The sequence below is a fragment of the Diplotaxodon limnothrissa genome, linkage group LG16, assembly GCF_057381915.1.
Source record: "Diplotaxodon limnothrissa isolate DT_005_m linkage group LG16, D_limnothrissa_male_GT1.1, whole genome shotgun sequence".
Taxonomy (NCBI): domain Eukaryota; kingdom Metazoa; phylum Chordata; class Actinopteri; order Cichliformes; family Cichlidae; genus Diplotaxodon; species Diplotaxodon limnothrissa.
Window position 1 is genome coordinate 39921239 of NC_140611.1, and position 26325 is coordinate 39947563.

The 26325-nt window shown below is 46.0% G+C and overlaps 2 protein-coding genes across 2 annotated transcripts; both read left to right on the top strand.

Moving 5' to 3' along the window:
- The first annotated feature begins 611 nt into the window (after positions 1 to 611).
- Positions 612 to 14027, top strand: LOC146616696 (interferon alpha/beta receptor 2-like). The gene is made up of 7 exons (XM_085374067.1): positions 612 to 672; positions 5648 to 5780; positions 7330 to 7505; positions 8030 to 8181; positions 12447 to 12603; positions 13400 to 13521; positions 13754 to 14027. Exons 1-7 carry the CDS (start codon positions 612 to 614, stop codon positions 13868 to 13870), a joined length of 918 nt encoding a protein of 305 aa, XP_085230193.1. The 3' UTR covers positions 13871 to 14027.
- A 4419-nt stretch (positions 14028 to 18446) lies between these two features.
- LOC146616697 (interleukin-10 receptor subunit beta-like) lies at positions 18447 to 26019 on the top strand. Its single transcript, XM_085374699.1, has 7 exons — positions 18447 to 18668; positions 18921 to 19044; positions 22677 to 22849; positions 23880 to 24034; positions 24749 to 24899; positions 24983 to 25128; positions 25257 to 26019. The coding sequence occupies exons 1-7, from the start codon at positions 18611 to 18613 to the stop codon at positions 25401 to 25403; spliced, it is 954 nt and encodes a 317-aa protein (XP_085230825.1). The 5' UTR covers positions 18447 to 18610; the 3' UTR covers positions 25404 to 26019.
- The last annotated feature ends 306 nt before the right edge of the window (positions 26020 to 26325 follow it).

Genomic DNA, 26325 nt, shown 5'->3' on the forward strand with positions numbered 1-26325 from the left:
TTTTTTATGATTTTTAATGTTTTAATCAGGAAGAAATAATCTGACAGCAGATGAAATGACTTGATTCTTATGTGTGTCTAAAGGCAGCGACTGTTATTATGGGCACGTCTGTGTCTGAACTCTTCATCGTGTCTGATCATGAACGTGTCTGCAGTGAATCAGCGTCACACAGCCTGCTTATTCGCTTATTTCCATTTACATAAAGCACATCATACCTCTGTAATGCACTCATACAACTTATTCAAACAGTGTAATCACAACATGTTTGTGCCATTTTTGCATGTTTGTATTCACAGTAGCCAACGTTGAGCCATTTCATTTCTATATTGATCAAAAACAACAAGAAGCCTCAGATGTTTTTGTACAGAGTCGCGCTTCAAACCAATAAAGGTCTGAGACGGTGCTGCTGGCGTCCTGTGTGCTCTGTGATCAGGAGCTGGAGCTGTAGTGTGAGCAGGGAGGGACTTCTGTGGAAACAGAAACTCAGAGCTGTACAATAACACATGCCCCTGTGCTGCCCTCCCCTCCCTCTATAGGTTGTCCTCAGCCCCACAAACAGCTTATCAGCCGCCTTGAAGCAGTCTAACTTTGGCACAGTCCATGGACACACGATGGGGCTGTGGATGCTGCTGCTTCTGCATTTACATCTTGGTAATGCTCACTGGGGTGAAGGTGGGGGGTTACTGAAGCTTTCTGTTGTTTTCTCTGGTTTTTTACACCTTTGCATTGAAGTTTGTGTGTATTGGAGGAAAAGAGTGAGTGTGGATGTTAGCAGGAGAATTAATAATCATTCTTATTTCTACTGAAGCACTCATGGACTTACAGGAAATGTCTGATTTGAGCTCTCAGCAGGTTTACAGGGGTGTTGAATCTGTTTCTGGGGGAGTTCAAAGGAGGAGGGGGTCACAGGAAATCAGACTGGTAGTGAAGGAAAAACTGTGACAGTTTAAAAAATGACCTATTATATTAATAACATTTTAAATAACTAATTATCATTATTATTTGTTGTAAAATGTTACTTCTGGTTTCATTTCTCTTCACTTCCTTAAACTTGTAGAATGACTTTTGCTCATTTGCCAAAAGACTGACACAAAATCACAATATAAAAGTTAATAATGAAGTTTACTGACAGTAAAGTGATTTATTGCTCAGATTTTCTATAATATTATTGTTCTAAAGTCTCTGGACCTTGATAATGGTGCCATGAAGGTGCGATAAGTAAAACTTTCAGCTGGATCTTGAGGCTTGGGTTTGGTCCTTGTGCATTTCTGTTCTTAGGTTTTAAAGCAGCCTGTGTCGAGTTAATGTTCAGACACTGCTAAAGGAAGAATTTAGACACTTAAAGTAAAAGTTCTGAACTAATTTCAGATTATTTATATTGTCATAGATATCTTACAGTGTTACATGCTATAATACATGTCAGGTTTAGCTCCCTCCCTAGTCAGTGTAGGGATCTGGCTGTTAAGTGATGAGTATGAACCCTGAGCCAGGTTTATTAAGGCTGTTGTGTTTTTAACATGTTTTGTATTTTGTTCTATTTAATCTGAACAAGCCCCTAAAAACAGTCAGTGATCCCTGTCGGCCTCTCTCGGTTTTTATCACCACTGTTCATTTTAAAACTCAGTTTTTAAACCCTTCTGATGTAGCTACAGCCCATGCAGCAGTATATTAATGACTAACCTCGTATTGTGGATGGATTATCTCAGTTGTTCTCCTGACTGAAGTTTGGTCCGTTTACAGCATCCTGCCATGCGATTGCGATTTGTCTCTAACCATCAGGAACCCTCATGTTAACTTTTATCGAGTGGAAAAAAGTTAGCGTTCATCCTCCAGCTTCACTGTGTTTATGTTATGCTAACATAGCTGTGTAGCTAGCGATCACGTAGCACATCATTATATAGCAGCTAGCCCAACTTCAGTAACCCTACAAACGTCACTGCTGTTTAGTTTTCTGTCTTCATTTATGTTGGAAGTGATAGCAGAGCTGTACGTTTGAATTTTTCAGAAATCTCTCAGTCAGAACATGCTATATCATGTTTAGGTGGAAGCCATCCATCCATCCATCCATCCATCCATTTTCATCCGCTTTGTCCGGGGCCGGGTCGCGGGGGCAGCAGCCTAAGCAAAGAGGCCCAGACCTCCCTCTCCCCAGCCACCTCCTCCAGCTTATCCGGGGAAATACCAAGGCGTTCCCAGGCCAGCCGAGAGATATAATCTCTCCAGCGTGTCCTGGGTCTGCCCCGGGGCCTCCTCCCGGTGGGACATGCCTGGAACACCTCACCCAGGAGGCGCCCAGGAGGCATCCTTGTCAGATGCCCGAACCACCTCAGCTGGCTCCTTTCGATGTGGAGCAGCAGCTGCTCTACTCTGAGCCCCTCCCGGATGGCCGAACTTCTCACCCTATCTCTAAGGGAGAGGCCAGCCACCCTTCGGAGGAAGCTCATTTCTGCCGCTTGTATCCGCGATCTCGTTCTTTCGGTCACTACCCACAGCTCGTGGCCATAGGTGAGGGTAGGGACGTAGATCAGTTTAGGTGGAAGCTAGCGAGCTAACTTCCTGCTAACTTCTAACTCTGTTAAATATAATAAATCCTGTTTTTATGGATGTTAAACTTAATTGTTACACCTGGTAAAGCAGCAACGCTGATCATTTTATTTAAAGATGAAAGAATTTAGATAGTTTGTAACTCTCAGTGATGCTGCAGTGTTCGTTTGACTTTGGGACCTGAAGTGGAGTTTGGACCCGGAAACAGCCAATGATGTCAGACTCAAAGAGCGGATACTGGCCACACAGGAAGTCATCGCACTTTGTAGCTGATGATTGGCCACTAGCGGACGTTGCAAGCTCTGGTTGCCTAGGTAACCATCTAAACTACTGAACATACCTTCATGTTAGTCACTGTTCTTTGGTCCAAGGGGGAAAGTTTATCTCTGGGACACGCCCACTGGGTCAGTAACAGCAGTCAACTTACTGCTAACCGCTGTCACAGAACCGCAAACCATAAAGAAAAGGTCCATGATCCAGATAAAGCAAACAGTCTCTGAACAGCAGGAGGTTAGCTACGCACTGCTAATCAGCACGCAAAGAGCCACCCATCTGATTTACTCCTGAACATAAACGGCAGACTCGTCCTTTTCCTTACTTTTAGTCTGGCTCGGTGTAAGTGGTCCCTGAATTAGTCACCTGGAACGTCACTACCTGTGACGAAACGCTGACTCTGCTGTCATGTGTATGTCTTTCTTCCAACAGCCTGCACTGCATTTATGTAGTAGCCACTTGTCTGTGGCTCAGGTAAGTTTCGTTTCCCTCTCAGTCTGTACTGAAGTGCTCTTTGCTGTAGGTCTCTGAACAGTCACAGCCTTTTATAGCGGTGACTCTGTGATTGAAGTGCAGAATCTCAGCTTTACTTCACGGGATTGAACAGGAATATTACTCACTTAGTTGAGAGACTACAGACATTTCTTTGCACAGTTTCTGATTTTCAGGAGATCAAATGGAGCTGCTGTTTCTCTGTAAATGAAGCGGGTGAAAGGTCTGGAGGTGATCCAACTGTCCACATTCCCATTTGGAAGCTCTTTTTGTAAACCCACCCTTCCCAAACCTGGAGGTTTAATCGTGATCATTTTGAATAAAGGCTGAAGGTGAGTGACAGAGTCCACTTGTCCAAAGTAGGCCAAAAGGCAGGTCAGAGCAGCTCTGAGTGAAACATCCGTCGTCTCCTGTGGATGTCTTTAAAGAACTAAAGAACACTGTCATGATCCAAGCACATCATACAGACACCTCACAGACACACTGTGATGTATTCCCATCATGAAGATGTTTCCTCATCATCATCTTGATGCTTTGAACCCAGATGTGACAAACGAGCAGGTAGATCTGCTCTACCGTATCAATTTCAAAATTCTCTTGCTTACTTTTAAAATTTTCAATCGGCTCCCAGGTATCTATCCGATCGCCTCCATTTGTAGATCTTCCAATCAAATGCTCCTGACCCAACCAAGGTCTCGTCTGAAGTCCAGAGGAGGTCAGGCCTTTGCTGTCGTAGCTCCCAGCCTCTGGAATAACATCCCTCCCTATATTCGTTCCTCCGAGTCCATCCAGTCTTTAAATTGCGTCTTAAAACGTGTTATTGTAGTTTGGCTTTTGATTCAAACTAGTTTCGTGGCTAGTTATGCTGTCAAAGGAGCTTGCAAAGAAAAGCGTCTGGCAAGCTCCTTTGACTACGATGACCTGGATGACTGAGAACCTTCACAGACGGCTAGTTATGCTGTTTACCTTATTGTTTCTTGTCCTCCTTCTAACTGTTTTTATTCTGTCTTATGCTATTGCTCTGACCGACTGTGAAGCACTTTGGTCAACTTAGTTGTATTATTAAGTGCTATAGAAATACATTTTGATTTGATTTGATGTGAGACCTGCGAGGACAGAGGGACGATGCAGTTGTCAATCAAATGTAGCTCCGCCCTAAACCCTCCCTGTTTTCAGGTCCCTTCTTACTCCAATGAGACCATCTTTTTTGAGTTGGAGGCTTATGTCTCACAGACCTCTATGCAATCAGACTTCATTTCACAGCCAGAGGAGTCGGCCCCTGCTGGACATTAGAGCTTTAAGCTTTTCTATTTCCGACTTCTAAACTAGTTTTGTGAAAAGTTCCTGCAGATTCAGCTTCCCTACATTTCTCACCCACATTTATGATTTCAGCTCCAAAGTGTCAGGATGGTGATAGCGAACAGCTTTAAAGCATTAATTTCTCCCATCACGCTGGGTTATTCCAGCTTTCACATGTGAATAAATATCTGACCATTCAGGTCACTGCGTTTGGCCACACTTGCTCTCGTAGCTCAAGTCACACAAAGTTATAAACAGTAAATAATCCTGCATCCCTCAGATTCACAGCTAGCTGCTGCTGCGGGTCAGTCGGCTCTCTGAATCAGTACTCTGCCTCCTCAGATGTGGTCACAACTCTAATAAACAGGAGCTCAATCCTGAAACCCGTCCCAAGGCTTCGACTCGGGGATCAGAATAGGAAATCCTCCCTGCTGCCGCCTGCTCCCGAGCATCGGACAAACCAGAATCTCTGTTTCTTCCTTTTTGTGTTCAGGAACATCAGGACGAGCTCATCGTTTCATGCTAACATTACAGACAAGTTCACATCTGAAAAATTCTGAATTTTGAGTCAGTCTGTGTGTAAAGGCCTACGATAACAGGAGTCTTCCTCACGTTGAGTCTTCCTCACTTGACTGGATGTTGTAAGGGGGGTTTTCTTCACCATGGAAAGGATCCTGGGATCATCCCCCTCTGTCTCCTGTGGATGTCCACGATCTTGTCTTTGTTCTCTCTGTGGACCAAACTGTTAATGAGTCCTCAGCAAATGGTCCCTCGCACTATTGGATGGATGAGTTTTGTTTTTGAAGAAACAAAGATATATCCACTCCTGTGTAAGAAACAGTGTTAAGTACATTATCCTGTTATAAAATAGTGGATTATTCCACTCCGTGAAGTAAAGCTGAGAGTTTGTACTTCAAATGCGTTTTGAGAGGTTCATTTTAAATCTGCAGAGCCGAAACTGTGTGAGTACAAACACTTCCTGTCTAAGCATACAGGAGGATTATTTTAAAACTTTTTTATATCCTCTTCCTTTCTGTAGCGACGGGCATTTCCCTTTCTGCACCCTCCAGCGTTTCCATCTCTTCCATCAACTTGGAACACACACTCAGCTTCCAGCCGGGCCCTCAGACCCCCTCTGACGCCCAATTCATGGTAGAAGTCGTCCGCTCCAGGTATTCAGAAAATCTGATCAGAAATTTAAGCTGTCTCAAACAAAACCGATTCAGATTCAGAGTGTCAGGCTAAATTTAAAGGCTTTCGCTGGTCTTTTTAATAGAGCAGCTTGGACAGATCGCTTGGTCTTGTTTGACACGGCAGAGCAGTGATTAGTGATTAGTACTATCACAGCACAAAGGTTAAAACCAGCCAGTGTCTCCTGACTAACCTCGTATTGTGGATGGATTATCTCAGTTGTTCTCCTGACTGAAGTTTGGTTCGTTTACAGCATCCTGCCATGCGATTGCATTTGTCTCTAACCATCAGGAACCCTCACGTTAACTTTTATCGAGTGGAAAAAAGTTAGCGTTCATCCTCCAGCTTCACTGTGTTTATGCTAGGCTAACATAGCTGTGTTGCTAGCGATCACGTAGCACATCATTATATAGCAGCTAGCCCAACTTCAGTAACCCTACAAACGTCACTGCTGTTTAGTTTTCTGTCTTCATTTATGTTGGAAGTGATAGCAGAGCTGTACGTTTGAATTTTTTCAGAAATCTCTCAGTCAGAACATGCTATATCATGTTTAGGTGGAAGCTAGCAAGCGAACTTCCTGCTAACTTCTAACTCTGTTAAACGTAATAAATCCTGTTTTCATGGATGTTAAACTTAATTGTTACACCTGGTAAAGCAGCAACACTGATAATTTTATTTAAAGATGAAAGATTTTAGACAGTTTGTAACTCTCGGTGATGCCGCAGTGTTCGTTTGACTTTGGGACCTGAAGCGGAGTTTAGGACCCAGATTCCTCCGTGAGGCCCCTTGACTACAGTTGCCGTAACCCCCTGATAGTTCATCAAGCGGTGCGGCTTCATCTTGTACCAAAGTTGTTGTAAAACATTTTTAACAGATTTTTGAGCGCCGTGTACGTCATGAAATCGGTTCCAGGTCAGTAAGCACAACCAGAGTTCATACATAAGGAGCACTGATGATTTTTGAGAAAATTAAAGGATTTTAAGTGCGCCTTATGGTGCGGAAAATACAGTACATCAGAGACTGTGTGGTTAGCTTTGTAGTCAGAAATGTAAAAACGGCGCCTGGGAATGACTCAAGTCGATATTCTAGTGATGATGTCCCAGAAACAGAAGCAGTTTCTGTGTTATAACATGAATTCTTCACTGTACTCTTGGTTTCTCAGTCCCTGAGGTTTGGCACCTCCTGGGCTGAAGGTGCTTCTTACTAAAACGTCAGGTCACAATAATGTCAGTAAAGTTAATTTCAGCCTCGTTTGATCCTGAATGATATCTCCTGTGTTTGTTGCTTATTTAGCTCCTTTGTTCAGTAAGTTTCATGTTTCATTTCTGTTTCTGAGGCACCTCTAAATACAGAGTCAGCACTTTCCTTTCTGAGTAAATGTAAACTTTCATATTTATTTGAAGGCAGATGTGAGGTTATTTATTGTGGATGACGCACACGCCCACAGCTTCATTCATCTGTGAAAGGTTTATTTCACAGGATGACACAGTAATCTGTCCGTCTTTGTGTTTTGTTTTCTTCGACATGAAGAAAGCAGTTGTGGAAGCCGGTGCCGGCTTGCGTGGCACTGAGGGCGGGACAAACATGTGACCTGACCAGAGCCTTCAAGGACCCGTTCGACCACTACGTAGCTCGTGTCCAGGCCTTCACGGCCACCCAGAGGTCCAGCTGGACGGTATCGGACAGCTTCCTGCCGCTGTCAGACAGTGAGGCACTTTAACACGTTTCATTACCAGTTTTATGATGAAAGCATGAGCGTGTGATGGAGAGCCAACACAGCACACTTGTACCTATTATTATGTCATATTTGTTGTAACCTTACAGCAGTGTAAAACGATAACTCCTATTAACACAGGTTACATCAGTAACTCCACCCACCATCTTGCATTTAACACCACAAACATCATATTTTTCTGGTTTTGTGGTTGTTTTATCAAAGCTCGCCCTGAGCCAGGATACGTCGCCGTATCCACGTCATGTGACTGTTCGTGCCATCACCTGTACATTCCTAATGATTTACCTTCATCTTCTTCTAATCCTGCTCACAGCTTCGTTAAACAGATGTTACACGGTCCCATGACGTTTTCCTTTGAGAACAGTTTCCCTGGTTAGAAATCTCTTCAGGGTTTTTCTGCTGACAGAAACTAAAATCATCGCCTGTGTTTGTGTCGCTGTACTGATTTGTGTCCAGTCTCCTTCCAGCTGACTGAATTTCTTCTTTTTTCTGTAGCTGTGATTGGACCTCCTGACATTGCGGTGTCTGGATGTGGGAACTGTTTAATCCTGCACCTCACACTTCCTGAAGTCTTGGCGAGCGAGCACCTGAAGGACAGCCACACAGACTTAGTCTTCCACGTACGACGAACCCGCGACGGAGCGGAGGTATGTCGGCCGTACACTCAGGCTACGCCCACCAGCACTCGGGTGTTTTTTGAAAAGGGGGTTTCCCCCGTTACCCCCAAGAACCGCTTTAAACATGAAAACACAAAATACGAGAAAAGTCAGGTGGATATTTAAACCTAACGGTACAAGAATGCAGACAAACCAGAAGCTGCCCCACCATCATAAAACCAGATAAATGTACACTTGTTTGTCTTCTTTCAGTTTTTCTGTAACCCAGGACCCCATTTACATGTGGACAAAAGGCCAAACACACAAAGACTGAGACTTTTCTAAAACAACCTACAAACTCTGCCTGTTGTTTTAGATTATCTTGTAGATTTTGTGTGTGTGGACACAAAGGTGTCCCTCAGAAAGTTCCTTACATGTTGATCCAGTTATACAAGCTTTTCTTTAATGAGTGAATCTTGGCTTTTATTTTATAAGTAAATCTTGTTTTTTTTGTTGGTATAAAATAACTTTTCTGATTAAAGAGAATTCAGGGATATTTAAGTTTTGTAAATCATCGCAGTGTTCAGAAACTAAAAGTGTTTAAAACACAAATTGAAATCTAAAATCATTTTGTGACTCGTTCAACGATAAATGAAAACAAATGAATGAACATGTCAAACACGTCTTTTCATCAGGATTTGAGTTTTGAAGCAACATTTATTCAGATTACAGTCTTTACTTGTGCCGCTGCAAATACAACAAATATTTTACCAACACAATAATTTTACGACTAAACTTTCGGAGCGCTTCGGTTGTCTCGGCGCCGTCACACTGGTAATCTGAGTTCTGCAAACATGCGTGCGTTTAAACGGTACTTCCTGTCTTCCTCCTGTGGCTACACCCACAGGGGTTTGCATGTGGTTGTGTTTTTGGTGTACTCGACAGTACAAAGTTCCTGCACACGTCTGTGAAGGACTACATTTCCAGATTTTTATTAGTACTTCTCTCGCTTTGACTTATTACAAGGAAATGTTTTATGATCTTGTGAAGTTCTCATGGTTCATTCAAATGTAGGTTTTTGTTCTTGGTCATCATCATGTAAGACGACACAGTTTTCCATGGAGAGCAAACTTTCCTACATTTCAGCCCTGCTGTTAATAAACGGTGAGGCTCAACATTTACTCTTCCACCTTAAACAGGAGCTGACCTCATCCACGCTCCTTTAGCAGCACTTCTGTGTTTTGTGGAAAATTTGAACTTTTTGATGCTGAGACGAACCAGCCGCAGAGCCTCGGATCCTCCCGCGTCACGCACACCTGCGTGTTGTAACGGAGGCCGTTTACATGCTGTGAAACTCTGAGCCGTGTGGAATACCAAGAAATCACAACGGCAAACCCACACAGCAGCTCGTCTGAAAGCTCGCTACGATTATTAAGCACCTCGCGGCTTGGAGAGGCGCCGCTGACGTTTTTCACTCTGTGGTTTTTGGCAGCGTCTTCCTCTCCCCAGCTCACATCTGCCTGTGTTCGAGGAAACGCTGAGCTTCAAGAGAAGAGGGTCAGTCATCTCTGCGAGCTGGAACATGTCGGCTGGAGGAGATTAAACACACATGATTGACAGATTCTTCCTCAATAAGCAGGACCTGAAAGTCCCATTGAAAGTTACAGAAAAATCCCCCGCTTACATGTCCTGGTAGGCAGGATTCATTCACTTTGTGGAGGTCAGCTGATACCCCCTGATCGGGGTCAGGAGTTAAGCAGGTGAGACAGCGTCTGGAGGTTTGGGCTGCAGGTGTAGAGCTGATTTATAGCCTGTATCACATTTACACAGGAGGCACTAACACAAAGAGCACGTTCACACGCCCCAAAATACATCTGTGACCAAAATAAGCATAATAAACAAAAACCTAAACAAAACGTTATTATGAAGATGAATATATTCCTATTTGTAGCAGTAATAGTGATGTTTCTGCACAATCAATAAGAGTCAAGCTGGACAGCACATCTGTGGCCACGCCCACACATGTGATTAATACTCTGGGTGCTTTAAGTGCAACCACTTACTGTCTAATTGTCCTCGTCCACGTGGAAACGCAGAAGTGTTGGCCAATCAGAAGCCTACATCAAAAACATGGCGCACGGTCTGGTGTCAAAAAAGGAAGTAAAGGTGCGCACGAGGCACGACAAGCAGCTTTCAAAAGCTCCGCTTTCACACATAGCTTTCCAAACCATCTTATATTTATGGGGAAAATAAGACATTTACAACAAAAATGGCAAATTTTCAGTACAAATGTGAAACGTTTATGAGAAAAACAATAAACTCTTCAGTATGTTGGAAAATGTGTCGTATCCTGCAGATTGTAGCAGAGCAACAAACTAACAACTATTCTGGCTTTGATCAAATACTTATTACAAATAAAACTTTAATGTACGACTTCACAGTATTTCCTGTAAAACTAGGATGAAAATAATTCACATATTGAGCTAAAATCCACTAAAACAACACTTAATGTCTTCTTCACAAGAAAAATAAAAGCAGTTCAAAGCAGTTGTAGCAAAAACACAGTAAATACATAACAAACATTAAAGAAAAACAGTTATTTTGAGGGTTTTGGTGAAAAAACAACTTTTTCCACCACAGTCTCAGTCGGCTCATTATCTTCTGATTGTTGCTGCTGGATGTGAGTCCTCTCGTTCTCTGTGTCCCTTTTGTGGAAAAACTTCTTGGTTATGTTTAATCAAGAAGTCGTATGTGGTTACGTTTATAAAATTATAGTGATTTGTTGTTGCTGTCTTCATGGGTACTTAAAGGTTTAAAGCTCATTAAACCAGGAGGAGATGGTGCCGTCACCGAGATGATCAGCCCACCAGCGGCTGGGCGAAGGCGGGACACGACCTCCTTAACCTCGATACTCACTAATGCTCAGCTTTGACAGCTGGCAATAACTGCACAAACACAGAATACGAGCGACTTAACGAGCTGCAACAGCAGCTTACTGAAAATATCCCTGTGATGGAACTTTATGAATCGATCACGAGCCACACGACTTTCATCGCATTTATGTCCGAGTACACAAAATGAACATTTTCTGCTGAAGTCGACATCATGAGTCCAGGATGGAGTCGTGTCACACTTTCACATTATGAGTAGTGAGTCCATCCTCAGTGACCCTGAACTCTCTAAAATGTTCAGGTGTGAACACAGTTTGTCCAGCAAATCCATGTCTCACCTGTGTGGACTTTTATGTGACGCACACACATATACAGTACTGTGCAAAGGTTTTAGGCAGGTGAGAGAAACTGCTGTAAACAAAGAATGCTTTCAAAAATCAAAGAGTTAATCATTTATTTTTATCAGTCAGTGAATGAACAAAAGAGAAATCTAAACCCCATCGGTGTTTGGTGGGACCCCTTTGCCTTCTTCTAGGCACACTTGCACACCGTTTCTCAGCTGGTAGGTTGATCAAACACCTCAGAGATATAAGCACAGACCTGTGGATGTGGGCTTCCTCACAGCTTTCTGTCTCTGATCCCAGACATATATGAGTCCACACAGGGCCACCTCTGGCCCAGATGTTTCTGCGCTCTGTAGCTCCTCATGTTAGCGGCTCAGTGCGTCGTTCTGCTTTACTTCCTGTTCTGATCAGCTGCTGAGCTGCAGCTCTTCCTGTCTTTGGAAAAATAAAATCACGGTTGTAACACAGGAAGTGATGCACTGTACAAAGTACAAAGTACAGTGCATCTGCACCAGTTTGTTTGGAATGACAAGAAATGGAGGAAAGAGCGCCACCTGGAGGAACTAGTGGAGAAGCTACAGGTCAGGTAACTACATAACATAAACCTGCCTGCAGAGAATCAGAAATCTGTGAAGGTTTGGTCGAAGGTTTAAAAGCTTCCTGACCTGCAGGTTTTCCCGTATTGTCAGTTTCCTCCTTCTGTGTTGGATCAGGCTCTCCTTTTCTAACGTGCCTCTGCATGTGTTTTTAAAAAGCCCACAAACCAGAACATTCAGTCTTCACCTTGTCCAGCTTTTCACCAGCTGTGTTCATGTGCACGTGTTTAAGCTCAGGTCCACAAACAGTTTGTGGACACGTTGGAGAACACTCTGATTTTGGTGGCCGTGAAGCTGAGCATCAGGACTTTTCACAGTGAATCATCCACACCACACAGCAGCAGATCCATGACCGACCTTTGATGGGGGATCTCAGGGTTGGCTGAAGCGTGGTCCATTTTCAGCATCTTCTTCCTGTCACATGATAACGTTTGTTTGCGCCTGTCGGACCGTCAGTATGAACTTTGTCTGTTTGTGTGTTTCAGTTCACGCTGCATATGCCCTACTCTGAGGAGACTGTGATCAGCTACCTGCAGACAGGTGTGGAGTACTGTGTGACCGCCTCCGTCAAGCCGCACTTCTCCAAAGCCATCCCGAGTGAAGCTCAGTGTGCCTTCACCAGCCCCCCACCCAGAAACTCACGTATGTGTGGCTGCAGACTTGCTCTCCTGCTTAATGTCATTTCAGTTTAGTGAGCTAAAAGACGACAGCTCTAATTTTATCTTGTTTTGATGTATAAACAGCTGAATTAACCCACTTTACTGTTTATCACAGAGTTCTTCTTCTCTTGCTTCTGTAGTACGTCACAGAGGGGGTCAAAGCCCCGCCCACCAGAGCATGAGACCCAATTGGAAAGAAAGTTGGATTAAAGAGGGGAGGAGTTAGGACAGCTAGTTTCAGGGTCTGGTATAAGATGAAGGAGGAGTCCAGAAGTCCAGACACGAGCCGATGCTTATTACAAGTTTATGATGGCGCTAAAGCTGACCTGATTGTCCACGGTGTGACAGGAAGACTCTGTCCACACGCTGCTGTAGCTTATTTGGAGTCTGGTGATAAAGAAATCCTGTTTGTGCCACAAAATCATGTTTGATAAGTTAGAATATTTATTGAATGTCAATGTTCTCACTGCTCAGAGACACGAGGAAACTCCAGAGTGTCAGTTTTGAATTGAATGTAGTATGTAAGACGCACCTCTGTGATTAGCCTAGCTCTTCTTTTCACATGATGTCACATTCGTGCGTCCGGCACAGCCAATGGGAGCTCGGTTTTATCACCGTGTATGGACACATGCGTGTTCACAGACCTCACGCCCTGATGAAGGCACATGGACCGTGTTCGAAGACTGAAAGAGGAACCTGGTTTCAGAGCGAGCACTTCCTCTCAGGCATGTAAATGTGCAGGTGGAAGTCTAACACCTGCACCCTGGTCTCTTCCTCAGTGTACATGCTGGTGGTGCTGCTGGGGGCCTTCTGCGCGCTGGTGTTCCTCCTCATGGCGTTGGTCGCCTACGGCAGCCGGCTGACCTTCAGTGTGCTGAAAACGAGACTTCCCAAATCTCTGGTAACAGCGACTAATCGATCAGATTTAACCAGTTTATCAATCATCTGATGACACAAACTACGTTTGATGCAGTCCACAGGAAGTCACATGACACAGTGTGGGATCAGTGTTTCGCCTCTGCTGCTGTTGTTAACGGTGTTTTTATTTAAATGCTGGTGTCTGCATGTACTCGTGGTCAGAGCTGCTGTGACTGAGCAGAGGTCAGAGTAAACGGTCCCGCCCTCTCTTCCAGTCGTACGTCATCCTCTACCGGCGAGGAAGCGCTCCACCCGGACTCTCGCCTCAGAGCTCACATGACGACGGCTCGTCTGACCGCCTGAAGAGGAGCCACTCGGAGAAGTCTGTTTAGGTGGAGCCGGCGGAGCGGGTGTGGGGCTTCAGGTGTAATGATGTGTAACAAGTATTTTATGGATGATGTCGGTTGGCATCTGTTACACCACCGCAGTGGATTCTGGATCAAACAAACTTTGGTTCAGTGGGCTGAACAAGCTCAGATCATTTTAACTCTGCCACCTATTCTTAATATTTGTATAAAAGTCCTGCTCTGTTTGCTCTGAGCCTGAAAATGGGGCGCGTGTATAAAAATGTCAAACTCCTGAACAGCTGATGCAGTCCTTCAGTCTCACCTGGACTGATTGAGTTCAGATGGTCATCGTCGCTGAGCTGACACGGTTTCCCACAGGGACACGTCCCACAACAGGTCGTTCCCATCTTTGTCGGACCTGTGACGATGTAATCCTGACAATAGCGTCTCCTGTGAATCTGAATAACGTCTGTGTCTATATTTTTATAACCTGGAGCTCTTCTTCATCCCATTAATCGAGACAGGAAGTGAAATTTTCATAAAATCTCGGTGTCGTTACTGTGAGTTTATATGTGAAGCGTTATTGTGAAGTGTTCCTGTATTTCCTGCTTTCTGTGCTAAATAAGCAGACCCATGCTTTTCATTTAAAGTCAAGTTTATCTGGTTTGCAGGGGAGTGAAGGGTGGATGCCTGTGCAGCCATCTCCACCCATATTTGGAGTGAACTTTGAATGCGATGATTTTTCTTTGATTGTTTTCTTGACTTGTCTTTCTTTCATTTTTAAATAAAGCAAACTGAACTCTGAGAGTCTGATGTGAAGGTTTGTGGATGATGCTGTATTAATCACACTTTGGACTCACCTGTTTAAAGCAGGTGAGGACGAGCTTCCACACACTGAGATCAAATCCCTCGAGGTCACAGGTCAACCTTTGTGAACATAACCTAGAATCATCACATTTATACCTCCGGTGCATCTAATGGGAGGCTGCCTGTATCTTTTAAAGTGCTCTTGAGCAACAGTTCTTCAGCTTTCTGGAGCTCCTCTTTGGACATTTGCACAGTCTGAAAAAAGACTAGACGAAAGGAACAGATATTTCCTGAATGTATGTTTGCCATCCATCCATCATCCATCTTCTTCCGCTTTATCCGGGGCCGGGTCTCGGGGGCAGCAGCCCAAGCACAGAAGCCCAGACCTCCCTCTCCCCAGCCACCTCCTCCAGCTTATCCGGGGGAACACCAAGGCCCGGGGCCTCCGCCCGGTGGGACATGCCCAGAAAACCTCACCCAGGAGGCATCCTGGTCAGATGCCCGAACCACCTCAGCTGACTCCTTTCAATGTGGAGGAGCAGCGGCTCTGCTCTGAGCCCCTCCCGGATGGCCGAACTCCTCACCCTATCTCTAAGGTGTATGTTGTTTGTATTTATTGTTGTATTTGTATTTTTGTAGGTTTGCATTTTAAAGGAAATACGATACGACTTTATTGATCCCATGGAGGAGAAGTTTGTGCATTGCCACAGCTCAGGTACAGATAGCAGAAGAACACAAAGAGTATACCAAGAATAGAAAGTCAAGAAATACAAAGTAAATAAGATAATACACAATATCCGGCTCTAGACTAACTTTTTGTGCGCCTAACCTTACAAACTAACCCATAATAGCTGTCCATACAGACAGTATTGATTTGTAAATGATTAACTATCAATCCTCTCGACACAAAGTTCTTTATTTGGAGCACATTTCTACCAGAAAGCCCAGTTACTGAAAAAGTTCTTGTGCCTAACGAGCTTCACTGAGCTCAAATTTAAACTTAACATATCTCAAGATATATAAAATAAACAGAAAGTCTAAATTAAAAATGGCTCAAAGGCTTCGAACTGAACATCTCAGTGTCTGAACATCCTACCGTGGGCGTCTCAGAGGTCCCGCCCTTGACTGTCTCTGATTGGCTTAGACCACGATATGAGCATAGTGTCGTCTGTTGTCGGCCACACAGAGACTTTTTTTTACTCGAACAGCTGCTCCATTTTTTTAGTGACATTATTGAGGAATTAGGTCGCATTTGCAACCAAACTGGCTGCACTCTAGAGCCCTGCTCTATACAGCAGTAGCTGAGGTTCTATGTACACGCATGCACAGTATGTGTTATGGATAAAGGGCTGTGGAAATATGCAAGTAATAGCTATCTAACAGTATAGACATGTACATGCACACATCCATACAAATGTAGGAATCATTTAGAGTGCAGCTCTTCAGTAATGTGCTGCAGTATGAACAGTACAAACACCGTTAGACCTGCTGTGCTCTGTTCGTTTGTGCTCTCTGGGGTTTTCTGAATTTGAACATCTGCACGGCCGTCCCGTCGCAGAGAGCTCTGTCAGGTTTCACCTTTATGCTGAGCCGGTGTTTGAGCGTGGCAGACACGTCCTCTCCAAAGCTCGGAAGCCTCGTCTGACATCATGGTGTGATGACAGATTGCTGACCTCCTTTCCAGCACAGCTGTTTGTGCCACTTTCAGCATCCTCTGGTTTCCTCTCTGCTTCTGGTGCTGCGATAAATTGATGAAGCTCACCTACAGGGACTTTTCCCTCTTGGTCGTCCTGTATGTTTAACTTTTGAGGTTTCACACTTTTGTAGGAGCACTTTGTCAAGGTCGAATTTCACAGGAGCTCAAACAGCAGAGTTTTAATGAAGCAGGGGCTGACTGCGGTCTTCTACAGGGGAGGATGCTCACACCTCATCGTCAGGTCACCACAGGTGCAGAGTGGTGATGTGGTGAAGGATGGCGGTCTCCTTCAGCCTGGTGGTGCTTCCTCTGCAGGACCTCATTCAGGTCTTGAGCGTGGCTCCTATCTTACAGCTCATGCTGTGTGTGTGTGTGTGTGTGTGTGTGTGTGTGTGTGTGTGTGAGACTGAGTGTATCAGGGATGGAATATGCTCTCTGAATACTCCCCCACTCTTGTAAACAGATGTTCCAGACCAGCGGTGTACCAAAAATGCAAAAATGGAGTGCACTCGTAGCAGTGGTGAGACGTGCGTGGATGGAGGTGTTGCACTCCATGGCGACCGAACCAGAGAGTTCCAGGTGAGGTCATGGCCATCGATGTATTTGGACCCGGCCAAGTCCTTCTTCAGCTGTCTCAGTGGTCGATGGCTGGACTACACATTTGCCACAACCTTCCTCGCAGCGCTCATGAAACAGCTTCCCCAGCTCTTGAACGGACGCGATGCTGTTTTGATCCTGAGAGACAGTTACTTCTACATCTGCATCATCGCTCTCAGCGCCACTCTCCCAAAACTCTTCGTCAGGCTCAACATGAGCTTCCTCCATGAGGCCGCCTCTCTCTGACTCTCTGTCCAGTTCAACATCCAAACTAGGCAGAGGGTGACGTCACACAATGCACTGGCACAAGATGGCGCTGCACATGCTCTAAAACCAGTAACTTTAAACACTTACTGGTCAAATCCATCACAGACCTGACACAGCACCTGAGCGACGGTCCACAGTTCACTGAAACCTCCTCAGAAATGCTGTCATGAAGACATTCTTAATGAAGGGAAACAGGAGGACAGACTGAGGCTGAAAATGACACCAGAACTGGACTGAAGGTCAGAGGAACAGGTGTGATGGAGAGATGGATCCACATCATGGTCAGTGTGTACGAGGAGGTCAGGAGGAGGTCCAGCAGTGAGCGTCTGCAGCCATCTGTGAAGCACGGTGGAGGCTGTGTCATGGTTTCAGGTCAGTCAGTGCTGTTGGAGATCTTAAACTGATGAATTACAGAGTCTGATCCACCACGCAGGAACATCTGGAAACATCTGACTGGCAGCAGCTTCATTTTTCAGCACGCCGATGATCCCAAACACACTGAGAGAGCAGTGAAAGCACACAGGAACACACACACGAGTCATGGAGTCCAGTGTCGAGTGGAGACTGCTTTGTTCCTCCTGAATTGGAGGCCTTGTTTCTTGAAGAGTCAAACACCATCCCGCTCATGCAGCGTTGTAGAGACATGCAGCCAGAGCTGCAAAGCACTGTGGGTGAGCCTCATGCACCCGCGTAGCTTCTACGTCTCTAAGCAGGCCTTAGCCATCACTCGTCATCGCTCGCTGTGTTATCAGTTAAATACAGGGACCAAACAGTGCTGCAAACATGCTTATCTGCTGGGAAGCTTTAACATGGGAGTCTACGGGGACGGGCTCGCTGCTTCCCCTACTGGACGTCAGAGGAACTGCATGTTTTGTGCTTCAGTGTGTTTCCGTCACCACGAGTGTGTGAACAGGTCCTCACAGCATCACACACACACTCCTGCCTTCCTTCCTTATGAGGCCCACTGTCATAATGACTTCAACCACAGACTGACCCGAGCCTCAGCTTGAACACACCGCGAGTCCGAACCCCCCTGCCCCCTAAAGCTGCCACCTGCCCACGTGACTGCACACTGTAAAAAGTAAGTGTCGGTGAAAACGTTGAGAAGTGTTACGGTTCCGTTTCGGAATAACTCGGTGCTGTTGGTTCGTCTGCCTGTGACTAAGCAGCAGACATGCGCGCTGTCACATAAATAAACCCACGTATAAATAAAGGCACGTGACACCCCGTGTGCGCGTGCTCTGGGTGAACCCACACTTTTTCCAGCGCGCTCTGATTCCTTGAAGCCGGACTCGTTTCTGCGCACACGCCAGTTTCGCTTCCGCGTACTTCCCCGCCTCTTGTTGCCGTGAAAGCTACCAGGAAACACACTCGGAGCCGGATCACAGCACACTGACAGCGGCGAACCTGCCGGGGACATGGCAGCCTCTGTGTGCGCCTTCATCCTGGCGCTTTACGCACTGTGCGGCTCCGCAGGTAAGCACACCTTTACTTTGAGGGCAGGTGAGGAGGAGGCGGTCTGACGGAGGGAAAGGCAGCGCAGAGCGTCTGGAGCTCAAAAAGAAAGCTCAGCTAGTGACGAGTGTTTAAACTAAAGCTGTGAGCTGAAACCCAGAGCACAGTCTGCTGTTTACTCAGTCAGACAGGTGAACTTTGACCCCAGCACAAGAGACAGCAGTGTGTTTTAGTGTCAGCGAACAGCGCTCATGTCTTTGTGTTTGTGCTCAGCCGGCTCAGGAGGGCTCAGCGCACCCACCCACGTCCGACTGACGTCCTACAACATGGACCTGGTGCTCAGGTGGGATCCACCTGAAGGGACGACCGATGTTCTGACCTACACGGCCGAGTACAGGTGAGTCACCGGCGGGTGTGACAGCTTCAGGTGATCGCAGTTTAGTGTCAGAGAACTGAGTCACTTTCAGTTTGAATGTTTACCTTCAGGAGGGCGAGTGCGATCATCACACTTAGGGCTGGGTATCGTCACTGATTTCTAGAATCGATTCAATTCCGATTCACAAGGTCCCGAATCGATTCGATCCACGATTCGATTTAATTCGATTCTATTCAATTTGAATCTGGGAAATTTTGACAGTCAGAAATATTATAATTCAGATCAGTACATTTACATATTTTTGTATCTATAAAAAGGAAGCTGACACACGCAAGACTTTATCAAAGGTGTGAGCATCACAGCAGATGCCTTTGTGTCAAAGTAGCTGAAGATAAAACACAAAAAAACATGAAGGTGATTTTCCTGGCCTGGGATTTTATAAAAATATTCTGCAGTACATCAAAAACGAAAGAAAACCATTAATCAACACATGATTGTAATCTGAAGTTACAGCGGTTTTATTAGAGACACAGCATTTTGCATTTTGCATAATTTCAAAAAGTTTTAATTTGTTCAGTATTGAACGGCAGAAATTAGGTTTTCTTTTCGGAAGTATATAAAACGAAACAAAAAGAAAGTCGGCCGACAGCCTGTAAACAACGGTAGTCTTGTGCGTAACAAGTAAGCGAATAATGAAGAAAACAGATTTTTAGACGGGAAACTGTTCTTGAAGTATACTGAGAGAGAGAGGGAGAGAGAGAGAGAGCTGTGCATCGTGGTCGAAGCAAAACAGTAAAAGAGTGAATACATGACGATGTTTATGTGAAGCGTAGTTCGGATCTTCTTTTGCTGCTGGTTCGGTCAATATTGTTTGGAGAGACATCAAACTAACAGCTTTAGAATCAGCGCATAAAGGGCGTGAACACACGGACCCGCCGAATCAGAATCAGCGAGCTGTCGGCTTTCAGCCCCGACCGTGAGAAAGGCGACATCTCACTGATTCTGATCCGTGGGTTCGCGCTGTGTGTTTAAGTCTTTGTGCAGAATCCGTGTTCCTGCTCTCATTTACTCTCTTAGCTGTTTGGTGGTTCTTGAAATTTTGTGAGATTTCACCTGAGATTCTGGCATTTCGGGCAAAATAAATTTATATAAAAAAATCGATTCAGGATTTTAATGAATCGATTTTACGTTATCCAAGCCAGAATCGATTTTAATCGATGAATCGATTATAAAAACCCAGCCCTAATCACACTGCGAGCTAGAAAAGGAAACTTAATCTTTGGGTCTTACTCGTCGCTGTCAGTGGAAAATCAAAGATTCCAGAGCAGCTGGGCTCAGAAATGGACGTTATTCTTCCTCCGAAGAGTCCGATCACCTCAGTGTTTGGGAGCAGGTCACACTTCGCTTTGTCATATTTTTAGTTGCTCTCTGAATCAGAGATGCCAAACATGAGGCCTGGGGACCAGCACCGGCCCACCAGAGGCTCCATTCTGGACAGTTCATAAAGTATTATGAAGAAGTTTTACCTGCAGGACACTGGCTTGGGAATACGTGGAAAGTTAAAATATTCCTAGATCTTTATAAACTACTGACATCATACAGAATGAGTGCACGTTTGCTCACTCCTGCCAAAATAAAAAATGAAAGGCTGCAGCAATAAAACATCCGCTGATGCTTTCTCCTATGAAACCCTTCGGTTCAGCGATGCTGCAGAGCTTCAGGTCCTGCTGGGATTTGTCCCAAGTAAGGCGCGAGCCTTTTCCCAGGGTCTGCATGGACTGAAGGAACAGTGACTGCAATAAAGCCTGTGAGCGCAGGATGTACTCTGTTCAGGCCACATAGAGGAAGTTGGATAAACTGTCAGTAAGATAATCCATGCAGAATGTGAACTAATGAAATCCGATGTGGCAGATCCACAGACCGCCCCTGAGAAGACCCGCCTACCTTGATGTACTCACGCGTGCGAGCAAACCTGACCCCCACGACAAGCCCATTACCGTCAGATTATGAAACGCCACCCTATTCAGCTCTTCCCACCATGTCTGTGTCCGATGGGCTCCTGCAAAAAGCTCATTATCTGCAAACTGACGCGCCGCCATCCCTGCATGAGGAAGCACCTGTACCTCCAGGTGAAGCGCTGATGGTGCCTCGCGATGAGGAGACTGAAACAGCCGTGTCCAAAGAAGAAGTACAAACGCAGTTATGGAATCACAAAGTCACAAAAGTTACTCATCCAAGAGCGGGGGAACGGTGAGTTCCAGCTGTTGTTCTGGGAGAGATCATTCTAAGAAGAACGGATTTCATGAGTCTGTATAAATGTGCCCTCGTGTCCAGCATCAGGAGTTTTTCCTGCAGGCAGTATAAATTTGAACCTGATGTCTTTCTGTAGGAACAAACATTTAAAACTCAGCGCTGAGTAAACCTTCCATCACACCTGGATTTACCTGGATGCAGAGGTGCGGCGGTTATTCTGTAGAACGCCGTGCGCTGATGAACAGTGTGTTTGCAGACTCGTGGATTAGTCGTGTTTTTTCTCTCCTGTTGAGATGTCGAGTAAAACCGTCACAGGAACATCTTCGCTTCTTTGTGGGTGTTGACCTCCGACCTCAGCCCCTCCTCCCTGCGCTGTCAGATCTCGGCTTTATGAGGTCGATCTGATGAAGACGTGCGTTCAGGCAGAAGTCAGGAGGCGGAGTCATGTTCAGATGAACAGATTAAACTGCGGTGCGTTTGTGGAACCGACACAACCGCCGTCATGTCCAAACATAATCTCAGCATCTGATTGGTCAGGGCACAGCCTTCCATCTGTGCCCGGCTCAGGCAAGCCGGCGGCGTTCCCGGGTCTTCTTTGCGTGGACGCAGTGATGATCCTGAGCCCATGCAGATGTGTCCATCCAGCTGTGTGCGCTCTGGAAACACCCGGCCTCCTCTTTAGTTGGCAGACGTCGAGGTTTACACTCTTCTCCAGCCTTTTGTTGCAGCTCGTCCAACTTTTCTGAAAAACGATTCTAAAGCGGTGTCAGTGTCAGCACTCGATGTGCTCCCTTTGTGCGTTTTCAGATGATCCTTAATGATTATTTAAAAACAGTATGCACGTGCTCTGAAACGGTGAGGACAGCGCAGTGACTGCAGACCGGTTTAGTCCTGCTTTGCATATGAATCTGTGATATCTGCACCATCAGTCCTGCTGTTCCACATTTCTGAAAAGCTGCAATCAGATCACTTACAGGAAGAACAGCACCTGCCTTTCTCCTGCTCTCCGGCCCACTGAAGCCATTTTAATATGTGTGGTGTGGTTTGTGAGGACCGTGGTGAAATCGAAGCTGTTATTGTTGCGGTCCAGGTGTTCACACAACAGAAACGTCCTCTTATCTGCAGCGTCTCTGTTCTGGGAAACGCCTCCACTCGACTGACTCGTTAGAAAGCAAACGCACGCTTTTCTGTCCCGATGCACAAACGGTGAACGTGGCGTTCCAGCTTTGATGTAACCAGCACCGCCAGCTCGTGTGAGCGTTAGTTTCTTTGCTTCGTGCCGTCACACGTCCTGCAGGATAAAGTCGTGAGATCTTCTTGAACAGCGGTCGTGTTCCCGAGAGGAGAACATCTGTCTGAAGTCACACCTGTGACGCCATCGCTGTGTTTCTCTGTTACAGAAGCTTAGCAACTGGATACAACAATGGCTGCACAAACACATCAGCCCTCAAATGTGAGTTCACCTCCTCCTCCTTCACCGTGCACGGGAGTTACACGGGCAGAGTGCGGGCGCATCGGGGGGCCGAGAGCTCCAGCTGGGTGGAGAGTAACGTCATTGACATGGACAGACACAGTAAGTGAATCTCGTCATATGTGCCGAGCTCGTTTGTCTCTGATCCAGTAGCGTGACACAGAGAGGAAAACCGAGTATTAGCCGATGACGAGCTGATGGGTGTCGTTTATCCCACTGAAACTTTTGCCCGTTTGGCACTCGGGTGGAAATTTTAGCTCTGTGCTAAAAAACCAGCCCATAGTGATTGGAGAGGGGATCTAACCCCTGCAGTTATCTGCATTTGAAACTATGAAATCTGCAGGCACAAAGCAAGACCTTTGCTTCTGGGAGCTTTTGGTATCCTCTCGTTGGCCACTTCTACTGGACAGAGCTGAAGCTTTTCCAGTTGTGCCACATGTGCTCCACAGTGGGAAATGTTGCTCTAACTCCCATCGGCTGCTCAGTTTTGTTCCAAGCTTCCATGTTAGTGGATTTCCAGGCCAAGACTTTCCCCTCTGTCGTCTGGTATTTACAAAGGAAGAGGCTAAAAAGCCAGCTGACAATTATAAGGCAGCAGATAATAACCCTCACAGCTGACTTGTAGATGATTAAGGTTATTTTCCCTCGCGTAATGTCATCATTGATCTAACAGAACAGGTTTTGGGAGGTAAAATGAAAGATTGGTGAATGAGACCATTTGGTGGCTCTCAGAGAAGCTTCCTGAGATCAGGATGGTCCCCTTCAGCTCCGGTTCAGACTGTGGCAGCAGCTGTGTGGGGAGTCTGCAGTTATGCAATGACTGCTTCAGCAGGGGACGTCTGAAGAGCCTCGCTGAGCTGAAGACGATCAGAAATGAAACCGTGAGCGAGCTTTTCAGCGTCTCGCTCGTCAGAGCTCTCGCCGTCGCTGACTTCAGTCCAGTCAGAGTGAAATCCTGGTTTCTGTGTTTCTGTCTGTGTCCTCAGTGAAACCGTCTGCCGTCATGGTGGGAACCTCCCCAGCTCCAAGCACACTGGCATAACAGAGCTGTAGCAGATGGAGTGGACTGTTAGAGAAGCTGCAGCTTTGATTTTGTCCAATAAAAACGTCTCTCCACATCTGTCCCCCTCAGCCTTCATCGGTCCACCTGATGTGACTCTTCATGTCACTGGGACATCTTTGGAAGTCAGCATTAAAGACCCAGTGTTCAAGCAGTCAGAACTGAGGGAGACGTACACCTCGGCCACCTATAACATCACCTACTGGAAGAGCAGCTCGAAGGAAGAGGTGGGAACGCCGGTTTGTAGTTTTAGCTTCTAATATTATTAGAAGCTAACATTATGCCAGCTAATATCAGGCTCCAGTGTCCTAAAATCACACTTTCCCTCTGATAAACAGTTTGATTACGTTCTCATATCACACGAGAGTTTGTTCACAAAGCGTCTGGGTGCAACAATGTTAGATGCACAATAAAGTTTCATTAAACCAGCTAAAAGCAGCAGAAACAGCATTGCTAAGGACACTTAAGCATAAGCTCAACAACTCATGGCTGAGCTTCCCTGACTTGCACTGGCCTCCTGTCACAGAGCTTCACAGCCTCTTTCAGATTAAATAAAGGTGGCGGCGTCTCGCCCACCAGTGACAGCTGAGGTAAACAGCACTGACAGCCTTCCACAGGCTTGGAGGTGGACGCGGTCCAAACAGTAGCAGGAATACGGCCACAACCGTTATGATGTACAGTCCAAATTTCATGTGTTTGATCTCTCATAGAAGCATGTTTGTCCTACAGCAGCCACCGTAGTTAGAGCTACGCACTTAAAGTGTGAGGGGTAAGAAACTGCTGACAGCTAGTGATGATGTTTTACACACTGTAACTAGGGATGCACCGATACCAGTATCGATGCACCGATACCAGTATCGGTGCATCCCTAACTGTAACTTTTAAAAATTCAAAGAGTGAAAACAGTGAAATCAGCTGAGCTCCTCTGCTGCCTCCTACAGGTAGAAACAATGAGTGACATGATGCAGGACCGAGTGGTTCTTAGTGACCTGGACCCGCTGAGCGAATACTGCGTCCAGGTCCAAATCATCACCAACATGAACCCCAGACCGAGCGAGTACAGCGACGTCGTCTGTGAGCGCACCGGTGACGGTAGGCACCGCCGTCACACAGCCGTCACAATCGCTCAAGGTGTCGCTGATGGGCTCACCTGCTGCTGTGTGGTTTTCTTACAGTGGATGCAGCTCCGTGGGTGGCGGCCGTGGTGGCGTTTGTGGTCATGGCCACGGTGGTGGCTCTGGTGGTGACTCTGGTGGTCTACTGGAAACAAATCTCCAAGTTCCTGTGCCCAGAAGTCGTGCTGCCGCCACACTTTGAAGAGGTGTGTGTGTGTGTGTGTGTGTGTGTGTGTGTGTGTGTGTGTGTGTGTGTGTGTGTGTGTGTGTGTGTGTGTGTGTGTGTGTGTGTGTTCTTTAATCTAACACTGACCTTTCTGCCCCGCCCCCTCAGTCTCTGCTGCTGAATGATCCCAACTCCATCTACCCAGTCTCGCTGCCCTCTGAGCACTGCGACCACGTCAGCATCGTAGCAGACCACAGGACTGAGGAGGAAGGAGGGTGCAGCACTCAGCCTGATACCTCACAGGATGGGGGCTAGGAGGCGCAGGAGGGGGTGGGATGCACTTTAAAGACTCTGAGAATCGGCCTCTGACTGTGAGGTTTTAGAGCTGTGAACTCTGCAGCAGTGAAGTGATGAAGACGAGCAAGAACAGGTGAAGCTGGCCCAGGTGAAGCTGTTCCCACTGTCACAGGCTGCTGTTTATACTTTAATAGTTTATTCATGTCAATGTAAATGTTTTGCTTTCTACTGGTTTTTTAATGGTTTTAATGGTCGGAGGTTAACCGAAGCCTCTGCTGCTCCTGCTCGTAGGAACCAGGTGACCCGATGCTGGGCTGTACTGAGACAGTCTGGGTCTTTTACTGCTCTGTCTTCGTAGCCCAGTTTAATTACGTGTTCAGTAACTGGATTACAACATAACTACATGTGAAGGTGTAGCCCTGCAGGCTGTGTGTTTGGGTGTAGTAATAACTGATGTGGGGATGAGGTTGGCTTGGGTTTGCCACCAGCTGCTGTGAGACCTCGCCGTCCTCTGCTGTTTCCAGCGGGTTCACCTTGGATCTCCATCAGGCAGGATTCGGGCCGTCCAGCAGAACTTATGATGAAGAAGTGTGAACACTGTAAATACTCTGATTTATTTCTAATAAAAGTCTTTGTGACGGATGAAATGCTTCTGATTGTTCTTCGCTACAGAAACACGTGAAACATCGTTTTAAATCAGACTCAAACTTGGCTGCTGGTGTTCCAGATCAAGTGGCGTTGGTCAAACAGATGTGTGGTAGACTTGCTTTTCAGGACTCCATTTGAGTGCTCACAAAGTAAACTGCACGCTTTAGTTGTGAAGCGAAAACGCTGAAATCGCAGTAATAACACGTGCGAGGGGAACGATAACAACGACAAGATTCTCCAGATCGTTTGCTCTGTCCTGTGAACTGCATCGGCGTGGTGTCAGTCGTTTGGT